This window comes from Sphaeramia orbicularis, chromosome 12 (genome assembly GCF_902148855.1).
Source record: "Sphaeramia orbicularis chromosome 12, fSphaOr1.1, whole genome shotgun sequence".
Lineage (NCBI taxonomy): Eukaryota > Metazoa > Chordata > Actinopteri > Kurtiformes > Apogonidae > Sphaeramia > Sphaeramia orbicularis.
Genome location: NC_043968.1, coordinates 45,712,026 through 45,727,067, shown reverse-complemented (window position 1 = coordinate 45,727,067; position 15,042 = coordinate 45,712,026). Strand labels below are relative to the sequence as shown.

At 37.3% G+C, this 15,042-nt stretch overlaps 1 protein-coding gene across 1 annotated transcript in view; it reads left to right on the top strand.

The window, feature by feature from the left end:
- Nucleotides 1-14,792, top strand: part of ptprr (protein tyrosine phosphatase receptor type R) — a 55,616-nt gene extending 40,824 nt beyond the window's left edge. Inside the window, exons 9-16 of the mRNA XM_030149300.1 lie at nt 3,009-3,198; nt 3,997-4,081; nt 5,371-5,450; nt 6,839-6,976; nt 8,501-8,611; nt 8,704-8,861; nt 8,940-9,053; nt 10,170-14,792. Coding sequence (XP_030005160.1) covers nt 3,009-3,198; nt 3,997-4,081; nt 5,371-5,450; nt 6,839-6,976; nt 8,501-8,611; nt 8,704-8,861; nt 8,940-9,053; nt 10,170-10,263 — 970 coding nt within the window. The 3' untranslated portion in view covers nt 10,264-14,792. The remainder of the gene's footprint in view (nt 1-3,008; nt 3,199-3,996; nt 4,082-5,370; nt 5,451-6,838; nt 6,977-8,500; nt 8,612-8,703; nt 8,862-8,939; nt 9,054-10,169) is intronic.
- Nucleotides 14,793-15,042: the final 250 nt, after the last annotated feature.

The following is a 15,042-nucleotide window of genomic DNA, read 5'->3' as shown; positions in this document are numbered from 1 at the left end:
GTCATAATAATCATGATATGAAATTTTCATATCGTTACATCCCTAGTGTCATCGCTGACACACCCTGTGCATATGCAGTTTGAATGGCTGTAGCTCTTTCATTGTTTGTGCAATTGGAAAAATTCCAACGTTTTCGAAACCTGAGATGTTGCACTTTATAGGTTTTATTGGTTCATTATAGTAATTTCACTCATGACTTTACTAGAAGCTGGAGAAGAAGCCGTTTTATCAGTATTATAACATGCGGTAAAATGTAGATGATTGCTAGATTTTGAGAGATCTTGAAAAAAAAGTGCTCTGAAAAATGGGAAAATGGATTCACTCAGCATATTTTCTAACCTTTTGTTTTGTCAAAATAAGAAAAAAAGTCCAGGTGGACCATTTCAGGCTTAGGGTTTAAAGGGTTAAGTGTACATTAGGTAATGTTGGAGAGTTCTGTTGGATGGAACTATATAAAGTTTGTGCACCGCTATAAGACTAGCTTCATTTGTCAAATCTGACCCTTTTAGTGTCAGCGTTTCTGTACAGTCAGTGTTGCTCTGTAAAATTTGGCCCCAGTTCATTTCCCTCTTAAGTAGTTTCATAGCTGAAAAAACAACATCTTTATCTGCGTCTCAGCTCAGCAGCAAGCACTTTAGTCTTTATCTGCTCCCTCGGACTCTTCCGTTGACTTCAGGTTTGAGGCTCAGAGGCCATTTTGTTCTGGTTACATCAGCGTTCAGTGCGAGGGTGTCAAAGTGTGCAGGACATGCTGTGTTTCTTAAGGTAAAAAGGGAAGGAAGATTTCAGGCCGAGAGTGAGAACAGGATGTTTTTCATGGTGTCTGTGTTGTCTCTCTGTGTGTATGTGTGTGCATTGTCCACTCTGGATGGCAGCCAATCAGCAATCAGACGTTTAGGAAGTAACAGCATCCTGAAGAGGAAGCTGGCCGACACGTAGCTAGACGGAGACAGTCCACCCACACACACCTCATCAAAGCACACCTCGGTGTTGGCCTCTTCGTCTTTGTAGCCGATTTATTCCTTCTTTTTCGTCTCCTCTTCATCTTATTTTTCATCTTCTACTTCATCTTCTTCTCTTTCTTTACCTCTTCCTCCTCCTCTGACAACTTACTGTACAAGAACAGTGTTATCTTTAAAGCTAAATTTATTTCAGTCTGTTTTGCTCATGGAACAAGAATTTATGTTGAAGTCAGACATGACATTAAACCATTATCAGTATATCTAATCTATATCTAAAGAAATAAACAGAGACTATATTTATGATCTATGTACTTAAATATGATTTAGATATGGAGATATTTTGCTTTCTGTGCTAAATATTATAATAATATATTTAGTACAGTAAGCTTCTTTGGAAAAATTGTAAGAACTTTTCATTGAATGGCTTTGATTTCATCCAGCAAGTTTAATTTAATGTAAGTCATTTCCTTTAAAAAAATTATCCAATCCTGTTGTTATAGAATAGAATAGAATAGAATAGAATAGAATAGAATAGAATAGAATTGTGACTGTCACAGGAACAATGAAAATCAGTTTAGCAGCAAAAACACTGTATAAAAATACTGTATAAAAATATCACACAAATACTGAAAAATGCTAAAAAGTCCTAAAAACATTAGTTCTATAGATTAAGAGTATATGATTTAGTCACAATCGTTGTCAGAATAATGTTTTCATCATTGTATAATTGCAGATGAATGTGGCAGGTCTAGACATAGACACAGTTCCTCATAAGCCATCCTGCGCTTGATGATGTTGCACAGCAGATTTGCTGATCCATGATGTCTGCACACGTGCCAAAGAAGCCATTATAGTACAAGGAAGAATGAATGAAGTAACTGGATGACTGTTATATTGTTCATAAAAGCTTTTTGATTTTGCTTTGATTACATCTGCCAAGGAGGTAATGTTCACTGTTAACTGAACTGTTAACTTTCCACAGAGAGTCAGACTACCTTTGTGTGTGTGTGTGTGTGTGTGTGTGTGTGTGTGTGTGTGTGTGTGTGGTCCTAATGCCAGTAATGAATGATTAAATATTGGCTGTTGTAGGTCAAAGGTCAAAGTCAGGGACAGAATTCCCCAAATTCTCATTTGTTATCAAGGGGCAGAAAATGATCTTCCAGTCACACACAAATTTCAAGTTTTAACTGCAGTAACTTTTTTTTTTTGTTTTTTGTTTTTTGCAAAAAATGACAGATACAAATATTTACAGAACCCACATTTCTCGCGAAAACCAACAATAATGTATGACACATAACATGTAACATGTACAAAGACTATTGATTATTAGACATATGAAGACGCTGTAGAAAATACACAGACCTAACAGAGACAGGAACATTTTTGACAAAGGCATGGTCAGGGGGTGGGGGGGGTGCATGTGTAGGGGTGTGTGTGTGTGTGTGTGTGTGTGTGTGTGTGTGGGGGGGGGGGGTATGTGTATTAGGTGCTTGAGAGAATGTGTGTGTGATGGATGTGTGCATGTTTAATTGTATGGTCTATGTGGTGGTACTGCACTGAAGATATGACAGTGACCATGGAGTTCTGGGTAGTATGGTTTATGTTTAGATGGGGTTAAGTGGAAAGGGGAGAGGGGAGGAGGAGAGCTTAGAGTTGAAGGATAAAATGGAAATGCCAGTTAATTCCTCTGCATTCTCTGGCCCTTAACTCAGCTGAGGTCCCATTAAACCTGGGGGGGGGGGGGGGGGATGCAGTAACTTTGGCCATCGTCTTCCAGAAAGCAAAATAAAATCCTCTGGAAATTTCATCAAATTTGCTTCAGTCGGTGCAAGTGCTCAGATTGAGGCTTAGGGGTGTATTTAAGGACTGAACATAACAGGAAGTCATTATGAATCATTATCATTACTTTGTTTTTGTGGAAACTTCAGTTTGAGTACATATTTTTCTCAGTAACTGTAATGGATGATAATGATATTTATTTTGTGAGTTACTTCCATCCCCCTTTCATTATATGTTATTAATTTCACCCCCTCCATCCCTCTGCAGACGTGGCTCTAATGTCTCTCTGGTGTTGGACATGTCGGCACTGGGCTCTGTGGAGCCTCTCAGTGTTGCCGTGGTAACTCCCAGGGAGGCAGCAGCCCGGGAGTACCTGTTGTCCGCCGGACGTGTACTGACACGACAGCAGCTTCGCGACATCATCAACAACACACACAAGTTGCATGCTGAGTTTGCTGTAAGTAATAAGCACATTTCATTGTATGAATTATTACTTCTAATTTAGATATTGAGATTTTCATATTAATAGATGTTTGTTAACTCATTCTCTACTATCAGATTAATTAAAACTATAGTGATTTAGCTTATGACTCACTGTTATTTACTGTTTTATGATCTGGGGGTCTGTGGTAAACCACCATAGTGACCTGTCACTGTTTGTGTGTCTGCATAAGTCCAGGAACACACGTAGAGGTAGTTGTCACACAGAGGTGAGCAGAGGTCAACATTACTATATTCCACAACCTTAAATCCATCCACCTCTATGTTACTCAGTGAATCAAACCAAAAATCCCAAGGACACGTGCTATAATTTTTTCCCAAAGGTAATTTTTTATTAGAATTCATGAGACTGAATTGTGTTCCAATCATCTTTCTGATCAGAGTGTTTTTACTTTGATGATTTGATGAGGACAGCTGTAATGACTAATAACTGTCAAGTATTCATGAGATATGTGTCTGAAAATCCCCACATCCCCACACCTCTACCATGCAGAGTATGGCCTCATAAATGAGTCACTAGGACACAGCAGCTTCCATAACTGGATTTTGGCTCCATGTTTACATTGTAAACATGTAAACATTGTAAACATATTTAACAATGGACACCACAGCGCTGTTGTAAACTTTACAACAGCGCTGTGGTGTCCATTGTTAAATAGTGTTCATGGCTTTCCTAGTGAAATGAAGCAGGTACTTGTCACGTGTCAGATTTGTCTTCACAATTTAATGGTCAGTGTCTGTTCTGTGATTCCAGGAAATTCCCATGAACTTTATTGATCCCAAGGAGCTGGATATTCCAAACCATGGGACCAAGAACAGATACAAGACCATACTGCCCAGTGAGTACTGTGTGTGCATGTGGTTTGCATCAAATGGAGAATAAAGTCTACATGGAAATATATCTGTTTGTGCCAAAGAGTCTATGAGCAAGGCACAGTGCAGCACATGCCTCCTCATGACCAAACCTGTGTGTGTTTATGTGTGTTTAGGCAATAAACGGTTGTTAGGGGATAGTAATTGTTCCAAAACAATCATCACGTCTCATTTCTTGCTGAACTAGGAAGTTATTTTATTGAGTGGGAGGGGCTTAAGGTCAAGGGCCAAAACATCCAAGGACAGTGAAAATCACACTTCCCTCTTCCCTTAACACACAGATGCACAAACTTGAATACTTACATGTTTTCCTCAGGTCATACATGGCCAATAAGCACATAGCCTGACAATAACATTATGTAACACACACATATGTAAGGTTTTGGATTTTTGTGCCCTACATACGTGTTTTGAAGAATGGGCGGGGTTATCGATACAACCAGGGAGAAGGAGGGCGAGGAGCGTTTCCTTCCTTCCTTCCCACCAATCAAGGGAAAGGAATGCTCACCTAGAGCTGCTGTCAATCAAGCTCCATCCTGTGTTTCAGCTTCAGCCTTTTCTCAAGCGTTTCTGAAAAGCTTTGAGGCGAAACTAAATCACATATTAGGACAAGTCTTTGACAGGGGCAAAAGAACCTTAAAGGCAGAGCCCTAGAGAGTCTACACAATAAGGTAACTGTAACAAGTATAGATAGATTTAATGTCAGGGCTGAGTTTAAGTTTGCGTTTTTTAGATATACATTCATATTTCTATATTTTTTATCCTGAGTAATTTCTATTATACTATTGACCGCAGGTAAAAAGAAACAAATACATTTCGCTGTGCATTGTATCATGTGAATAAATCTTGTCTTATCTTATCTTATCTTATCTTATCTTATCTTATCTTGTCTTGTCTTGTCTTGTCTTGTTTTATCTATTTAAAGGAGCAGACAGTCCTGCCTGTAGGGGGTACTAAAACTACTGTAAGAGTTAAAGCACAGGCGAAGAAAAGATCGGTTTGATGATTGAGATGATGTCTGCCCCTGTACTCCATCCAAACTCCTATGATTTTATTCTAGCTGTAACAGTGACATGACTTAAAAAAAACTCTTTGTGATTTCCTGTACAATATCAACACTGTTAGTGTCAGTCATCAGCAGATGTTTATGTTTATGCATTTGTATGTATGATGTAGAAGTCAGATAATCTTTTTTTCTCTTCTCTTTGTTAAACCTGTCCATTTTACCCCCTCTATTAAATTCTTCTCCCTTCAGATCCTCATTCCAGGGTAATCCTTAAATCCAAGAGCTGCAACGACCTGCTCAGCTCCTACATCAATGCTAACTACGTACGGGTAGGTATTAACAGCTCTTTTAACTAGTGGACAGTTGTACAAGAACTTGTTTTGAGAACAATAACAAATTTACTGTGAGGAAGTTAATTGTTAATTATCATGACTTACTGCATCTGTTAAATTAGAATAGAATAGAATAGAATAGAATAGAATAGAATAGAATAGAATAGAATAGAATTATACAATATCTATATGGAACTGGGTAGAGCTTACCCTCTTCAGTGCAAAAGGGGAAAAAATACAAATAAAAGAATAAATAAAATGTTGAAAAGCGATAAATAAAACATCCACTAAAATCTGCGAGTCAATAAAACATTCTAAAAAATCCACAATTCAGACACTTTGCACACACATATTTATATTGCACAGGATCAGGGACAGTATAGACTGTCCATGGGCCTCACTTAAAGCATTTAGCAGTCTGATTGCCCAAAAAGTGTTTTTATCCTGTATTAAAATGTACTTATGATACGAACCAGGTCTTTTTGTTTTGCAAATACATTTTCATTCCTTTATTAGTTTATCTGGTAGGGACAATGTACATTAATGAACATCTGTATTGTAACAGATCATAGGTAATATTGTAATTGGCATACATAAGCAGGTAACTAAAAAATCTCAATTAAACATACAAATAGAACAATAAAAGAACAACACAATTAAAGAACAGCAGCATTTTCATTGGTTTCCTCATCAACATATTTGCACTAAATAATCATGAGAGGACACTTATTCTACCCCTAATCCCAAAATCAAGCTTGAACCGTCAAACAGATCCATGTGAACAAGACATAATGTCTTCACTCTGTAGATCAGGTCCTGACTTCAGTGGTTACAAATGTAAACTGCTTTTCACGAAGACTGCCATATATGCACATGTAGTGAAAGTATATTACTGCAGAAGGTTGTAATGTCGCTCTCAGGCTCTAGTACAATGGGCTTTCTTCCTGTGAGGAAGCTCCACTGGAGCGGTTTAAACTGTCAGACCTCATGAGAGATCAGAGGAGGTATTCATCCTGCCTACAAGAACTGAGTGTTAGTATGTTCATGAAGTCAAATTCTGTGGATAAGGATTTAATACACAACATACTGTAGACTGAGTGAATTAATAACAACTTGTTTAGTGCTATTTTTGCAGTACAATATTTATAGGTAACAGTATCTACAAGGTGTATTTTCTTTGACTTGTGTGTATAAAGTCCCCTTTGAGTCAAGAAACTAGTTGATACATCTTGATACAATCTTGAAAACATAAGGTCAAACATGTCAACACTCTCCACTTACTGTTGGATTAAAGAACCCTTCAGTTGTTTCTCCTCATGTGAACTGTGTTGGTTCTACCTTCCACCTCACTACTCATGCTGCTGTGTGATTGGCTCCTGTCCCAGGGTTACCTCGGTGATGACAAGGCATACATCGCCACTCAGGGTCCCATGGTGAACACAGTGAACGACTTCTGGCAGATGGCCTGGCAGGAGGAGTCACCGGTCATCGTCATGATCACCAAACTAAAGGAGAAGAACGAGGTAATGGGATCTAATGAAGTGTATGAAACGTATCCATTAAAGTTATTACCAGTACTTATTACCAGTCACAAAACATCATTTCACTTAATATGCTCCCTTCTTTAAACACCTTTCTGTGTGCAGTTTGCATGTTCTCCCCTTGTTTGCGTGGGTTCTCTCGGGGTACTCCGGTTTCCTCCCACCATCCAAAGACATGCACTGATAGGTTAACTGGTTAATTAAATTGCCCGTAGGTTAAAATGTCAGAGTGTTTGGTTGTTCATCTCTATATGTCATCCCTGCAATGAACTGGCGACACGTCCAGGATGTACCTCGCCTTCACCTGAAATGTAGCAGGAATATTTATTTATTTATTTATTTGCATATCACAAACAACAATAAGAAAAAAAAAATTATGCAAGTAACACTATTGTGCAGGAGAGGTTAGAAGCCAAAAAGGCTTATATAAAGACCTCCCCATGTAAATAAACAAAACACACAAAAAAGAGAAAAAGAATACAAATTCGATATAATTAAAATAAAATAAAATATGGGCGGTGCAGTGGTTAGCACTCGTGCCTCACAGCAAGAAGGTCCTGGGTTCGATTCCAACACCAGTCGATGGGGGTGGGACCTTTCTGTGTGGAGTTTGCATGTTCTCCCCGTGTCTGCGTGGGTTCTCTCCGGGTACTCCAGCTTCCTCCCATGCTTCCAAAGACATGCACTAATAGGTTAATTGGTTAATCTAAATTGCCCAAAGGTGTGAATGTGAGAGTGATTGTTTGTCTCTACATGTCAGCCCTGCGATGAACTGGCGACTTGTCCTGGGTGTACCCCGCCTTCGCCCCTATGTAGCTGGGATAGGCTCCAAGTGACCCCCGTGACCCTAGTGAGGATAAAGCGGGATCAGAAAATGAATGAATAAAATAAAAAATCTAATGATATAAAACACTACAGTTTTTCATAAATTAGAGTCCTTTTGTGTTTTAAATAAGGATAAAGAAGATGTTGATTGAAGTTCAGGATATAGATTATTCCAAAGATGTGATCCACGATATTTTAGAGAATACTGACTGACAGAAGTCTGGCATTAAGGAAGATAAAATTTGCTAGAGTATCATGTAAGATAATTGTGAATAGCAATAGACCACAGGACCCCTGTGACCCTCTCGAGGATGAAGTGGTTCAGAAGATAAATGAATGAATGTTTTACCAAAGATTTATATTTATTTATTTATATTTTAATCTTTTTCCTTATTTCTGTTTTACGGGTTAACATCAAACCAGGGACCGCAGATGAATATTAGCCCTGTTGGTTAACTCTGGCTCATTACAGCTTTTTAAGTTTGGATTAATGACCACTGTCCCTGACAAAAAAAAAAAGCAATAAGTGGACTTAAATACATGAAATCTGTCTGTAGGATTAGGATAATGGTGACAGTTTTACAGTAATTTAATTTCGCATACATCCATAGTTCATATACCTGTACAAGTAAAGCGTCATTAAGCAGTGGATCTGTAAACCGTTTAACTCTGTGTCTGCAGAAGTGTGTTCTGTATTGGCCGGAGAAGAGGGGAATCTATGGGAAGGTTGAGGTGCTGGTTAACAGCATCAGAGAGTGTGAACACTACACCACTCGCAGCCTCACATTGAAGGTGACAGCACTTTTTAGAAACTTAATCTGATATTTGTGTGTCATGGAGCAAAGAAAGCTATTTGTCTAAAGTTGGAGCTTATATTTTCACAGTGTGGGAATCAAACTCGTATGCTGCAGCATTACTGGTACACATCGTGGCCTGACCACAAAACCCCAGACTCTGCGATGCCGCTGCTGCAGCTGATGACGGATGTTGAGACAGACAGACGGTCAGCTGCCTCTATGGGTCCAGTTATAGTCCACTGCAGGTACAAACAACCACAGACAGAGCGCATCTTCATTTTATACTATAAAGAACTCTATTACCCACTGTCCTTTGTTTGCAGTGCTGGGATTGGACGGACAGGTTGTTTCATCGCCACAACGATAGGCTGTCGACAGCTGCAGCTGGAGGGAGTGGTGGATGTGCTGAGCATCACCTGCCAGCTTCGAGCTGACAGGTAACACAAAAAAACACTTGACAACTTGACTCCCAATTGTGGGTGTTGTATTTCTGTGCAATCATTCCATTGTTTTACTTCTAAGCTTAATCATAGCTGTTTTAAAATATGCACAAAATGTTGTAAGCACAAGATTGAGACATTATGTGTATTCTCCCCATTTAATATAAAAATCCAAGTCATAGCTAAAAGAAGGTAGATTAAAAAACTCATTACTGGACAATAAATTGAAGGTCACACACTGTCAACTCCTGCCTTTCCCTGATGTAAATTATATTTTAATCAAAGTGTTTCAGATAGTTTATAAAAGAAATGGGCATCAAGCCTTGTGTCTGTCACCATCTGTGATTTTTGGAACCAGAAATGACCATATTTGGATGAAATGGTGGAGCTGGGAATAGAGCAGCTACCTTACTGAAACCACTGCACACACTACTACACACATTTATATTAAACACCACAAAACTTCATGAAACATTTGCACGACTTGTCAGTGTAACCACAATCACAACTACAGTAAGGCTGTCTGTTAGGAAAACGGGTATGATTTATCCACAGTTCTGACAAAGCTCAATCAGGAGACACAGACAACACTGATCTGTCGCTCACAGCGGGACTCATATCTTATTATACTTCAAACAAATAAGTGGTAGAAAAATTACAAATCCATGCACTGTTTTCAAGAACAAGGAGCTCTAGACACCGAAGATAAATCTTGTCTTTCTCTTCAGGGACAATAAAGCTAAAAACAGGCTATAAAAAGTGTCATTCACTTCTCATACAGTTGACATGGACAGAAAAAATTACTATAGAGACCAAATTGTTTTTTTGTAAAGAGGTTTACTTGTACTGTAAACCTGCATATTTTAACATGGTGCTCTACGGCTCACATGTACTTACTTCAATAAATGCTTTGCCATTGGCTTCATTTTTCATCCCTGGAAGCTACTGTATGATTTCAACACATTTGATTTTACATTGCTCCTAGTCTGGACACAGCAAAGTTTAATTAAATGTGGATGTGTCCATATCAAAGAATTTCCCATGCTCACATCCTGCATACAGTAGGATAACTTCATTATCAGAAAAACTAATGATATTTCTGTTTGTGTGCAGAGGAGGTATGATCCAGACAGGTGAGCAGTATGAGTTTGTCCATCACGCCTTGAGTCTGTACGAGGCCCGCCTCTCTGCAGAAACCGGACAATGAGGGAGCATCACCACTGGTTCTTCAGCTCTGAGCTGGAAGTCTGCTTACATAGTGTGTCCTTAGCAGGTATGATCTCTGAGTTCTGTGAGTTCTCTGAGGTTATGGAAATCTGGAGGTTTTTGAGTTTGGTGGACAACATGAGGACTACAGTGAGTGAAGCTTGACGAAGGCAAAGGAAAAGATCTCCAAATGGAATGTATTGGAATTCTTCTTTTGCTCTTTCTGCTTTGTCATCAGAGATTGATTCTTCAGATGAACTGAGATGAGAGACTTCATTTTTCTCAGATGATTATTGGATCTTGTCGTTTATAACCAAACAGACTGTCCTGTTACCTCTTTTCTTTCATGGAGACATAGATGATAAAATGATGGTACATGTTTAAGTGACACTGTTGTGTTTCTGTGTCTTATAGATAATACAGATATTTTGTAACATGGTGTTCTCATATGAAAGACTATTGGAAAATGACTGTTCGCTGATTTGGTTTAGCTACTTTACAAACTTCTCCAGCTTGGTACCATTTATGGCCTCAGCACTCCTTACATTACCAGTTCACATACTTTTCTCTCTAGCCTGATTTACTTTGAGGGCCAATTTGACACAGTGAAACTAGCCAAGAGTTGCTGATATTTCATTTTATTAGCAATGTTTTTCCACATAGACCTGATCCCAAACTAAGTGAAAATGAAATACTGTAAATACATATGTAATCTGAACTCCTGCCAGTCAGAAAATCCACTTAAAATTTTCTGGGACTTTGGTCAAGTTTTGCACAATGTAATGTTTTTTTAATGATACATACCCATATCACACAGGGGACACATAGTTAACATCAACACTATTTTCTTATCCCCATAAGAAACCTACATCTTAAAATATTATTTTGCCCTTTGCTGGTCTGGTGTGTACTGTGCTCAATGTTCCAACGTCGCTGACTAAGCAACATGTCAGCAACATAATTATTAATTTGACAGCGAACTGTTAAATAATCATTGAAAGTGAATTTAAGCAACTTTGTGTTTTAAAATGTAGATATTCTCATGTTAATATTATTTTTGCTCCCAGTGAATTTAAGGAGAAAGATGAGAAACTAGTCTTCCAAAGATAAACAGAGCATACTTTTTTAAAACTTTCCTCTGGGTAAATACATAAGAAGGGATACCAAATAAATCATTCATCAAAAATCATCTTATTACCATGAGCAATTTCAATGACCAGTTCCATTTTAATATCACCAGGATGATCATTGCTTTCTCCCACTGTTCTCTAGCTGAAGAATGCATCAGTTGTTGAACCAATCCTCAGAAGTTCATGACTTATCAGCCAGTGATTTAAAAAGGGTTGTGTTAGACAAGACTGTGCAAGTACAAAGCATCAAGACACAGGATGAAGAGATAAATGTAAATGCAAATGTATGGTATGAAACAAAACATACATTTACAGCCCAATTCTTCCTCCTTTTTTGTCCTCTTCTTAATTTAGGAAGGAAGGTGTTTGGCCTCATATTATAAAAGCTAAATCACTTTCAATATTTTTGAATCAGGACTGTAAACTGCATTTATTTGTATAATATAGTTTTAACCAGAGATATTAAAACACTGCCTGGTAATGTGTGGAGTGCTAACCTCACAGATGTGGTTAACTTTAGCCATACGACACATGCTAATAGCTAACACACCAATGGCTCATTAAATAAGCTTCTGCTATAAAAACCCGATGCTAGTTGTTGTGGTGCAGCGGCTCCTGTAGAGGCAAATCTTAGCTTTAGTTGTTTACTTCTGATGCTTTAATGTTGACATGACGTTGACCTATGAGCTCATGCTAGTACAAGCAACTTTTGCAATATTTTTCTTAACACATTGCTAAAAAATGATGCTAACAATGAAAAGAGGTGCTGGAGTTTTAGTTCCCAAGTGTTGATGAAATAACTGTTCGATTTGCACAATAGAGACACATCAAAAATAGAACTATTCAGAAAGACTAACAGCCTAAAGTTGGAGGTAATTGACTTTGATCACCATAGTTAAAATTAATATTTGAATATTGTTGAATATTTTCAGCAGAGGGCCATAAAAAAATGCACTTAAATGGCCAATACTAATAATAATATAATAATAATATATAAGCAATTTGTGCTACTTTTGTTTAGAGTTGAGGCTACACTCAGTAAAGTAGTTAACGTTGCCCTGTTATTTGTTGCTTTATACCAAAAATGTGAAATAATTTTTGTCACAATGGTGCGGTCATCTCATTGATGTGCAGTTGTAAATTATGTTATCCAGTGAGTAAGTTATTTTGGTGAATTAAAGTAATAATAACTTTATTTTTATACAGTTTTTACATGTTTTGATGTGTTTAGCAGCTATCAGCCGCTTGTCGATTAGCAGGAAAGCTCTCTGTTTGGGATACAAACCTCACTATCTCTAAATGATCAACTTATCAGGAGCTGGAAGGAATTAAAGTTAACTTTAAGTTTGAGAAAGATCCAAATTTATCCACACTTGTGTCCTTTCCACCAAATTTAATATCCAAGGTTTTTTCATGTCAAACAAGCAGACACATCTCTAAAGCTAGACCTGTTTAAACTGCCTTATCTTTGTGACGGAGCAGTGATTTAGAGAATTATTTTTTTAGAATAAGTGCGAAACTAATAAAAACCAAACAGGGTGTTATTTTCAGTTCCTGGGATTTTGACTTGTTTTGGAGATCTGAGGTTTCGACAGTAATGCCAGTGATGAAGAACATACATCTAAGCTGATCTCTGTGTGAATGGATGAACATTGTACAGTACATGATAAAGTGCTATTAAACCTGATGTGGGAAGTTACATTTTAATCCACAGACCACAAACTCTGATATCTTGCTGCTAAAACCGGGAGAGTTGGGATCGGATTGTTGTCAGACAATAAATAAGAGAGACTTTGAGGACTGTTCTTTTTCTATGTATCAGATTATTTTTTATTTATTCCTTTACTTGCGATACAATCCAGCAACTCTGGACCTACATCTCTTTGTCTATGTGTCCAACGCGCCTCCGGGGACCACAGTCAACCCAGGCTTCCCTTCAGTCAACTTCAGGAATCTGGTCAGTTTCAAGCTCTTCATGGCAGATTACTGTACATCACTAACACTGTCGTACCTGGTTATTCTTTTTTGGAACTGACTGAAATGAAAGTGCGTTGATCCCAGTCTCTACGCCCTCTGCAGCAGTGGCTACAACAACACACACTGCCTCTGACGTAGTATTGTGAATTTACACTATACGTGGTGGTTCATGTCCTGTATTTTATTACTGTTGACTGTTGATGGAGTTTAAAGGGATGTTAGAGATTTTCACAGCGTAAGAATATGGCCAAAGATAAAGCAACAAAGTGACACTTAATGTTATTCATCAGATTTAAAGATGGAATTTTTAGTTAAAGAAAACAAAAGCACCCAATGCAACTAAATGCTTAATATAAGAAAAAATAATTTCAACTAATTCAACTTTGAAAATAATAGTAGATAAATGTTTTGCATGAGATTATTCAGATTTTAACTAAAATTTCATTAGTTTTACTTGAATAATTTTAGAACTTTTTTCAAGAAATTTAAATCGATTGAATAATATTGAATGTGACTTACTTATTCCCATTAAACTCAATAACATCTCTGACTGTTTTTAAGATTTATATACATGATTAAAAAGTAGCTCATGAGTTTTAATCATTAAAGTGTTGGTAAACTTTGTATTTTGCATCAAAATTAGGTGGAATTGCAAATAGTTGAAATCAGTGTACTTGAAACAATTTTTTAAAAAGCTGTTTCTTTACAGTTTCATTGTTAAAGTCTTATTGCTTTGCTACTGGAATTGCTTAAAATTTTGTCTATAAAGGGTTTAAATATGTTGAATTGAACCTTATATTCGTTAACTACATTTAGCCTATTTTAGTCAGTAGAAGTTGCATGCATATACTAAGTATTAATTCAATCTCATGCTTTACTGTTTCTGACACTGGTAGTGTAAGGATTTACAATAGTCTTCATTTTGAGCCTCTTTGCTCTTTGTTAGTAAATGGAATTTAATGATTGAGTATATTTTGTGTATATAATTGTAAAAAGACACGAATAAACTCAAACTGTAAACACCAAAGTCAAAACATGCAAATAGAAATTGTAAGTCATTATTTTTAAAACTGAAAACTGAATTTTTCCATGAAATTAGCACTAAATTCAATATTTGAGCCTGAATTATATTAAAAATTAACTTACATTCTGTATAAACTTCTAAATGCCAGAAAGAACAATGGCATTATAATGGAAAATGTTGCATCCCTTTAAACTCCAACTGTGTGGACATTGTAGATCAGAGTACATCTAATGCTACTTACACTACGGTACGTGGTTCTTTTATAACTGTACAGTATTACTTATCAACTTGAATGTTGTTATAGTTCAGAACATTAGCCACTGAGTAGTGCTGTAACCTCTTAATCTACTCTCTGTATTACCTGTAATCTGTACATAAAAACCTCTGGGCTCTGACTCACGCTGTCTGGGAATCTGTCACTGCTTTTGTTTCTTGGATTTGGAGCCTCTGGGAGAAATGGAACAACACTGACTCACCACTGCTGAGGTTTAGTTCACAGCTGAACTTGGACAGGTTGAAATGATGTTTAATATTCAGGGATGACATTAGGTTTGCTGTTTGGTTTATTGTCAAAATAATGAAAAAGACCACGGAAAAGTCAGGAATGAGGGGCATGCTGAAGTGAAGGTGGAAATAAGTACCAGTGTAA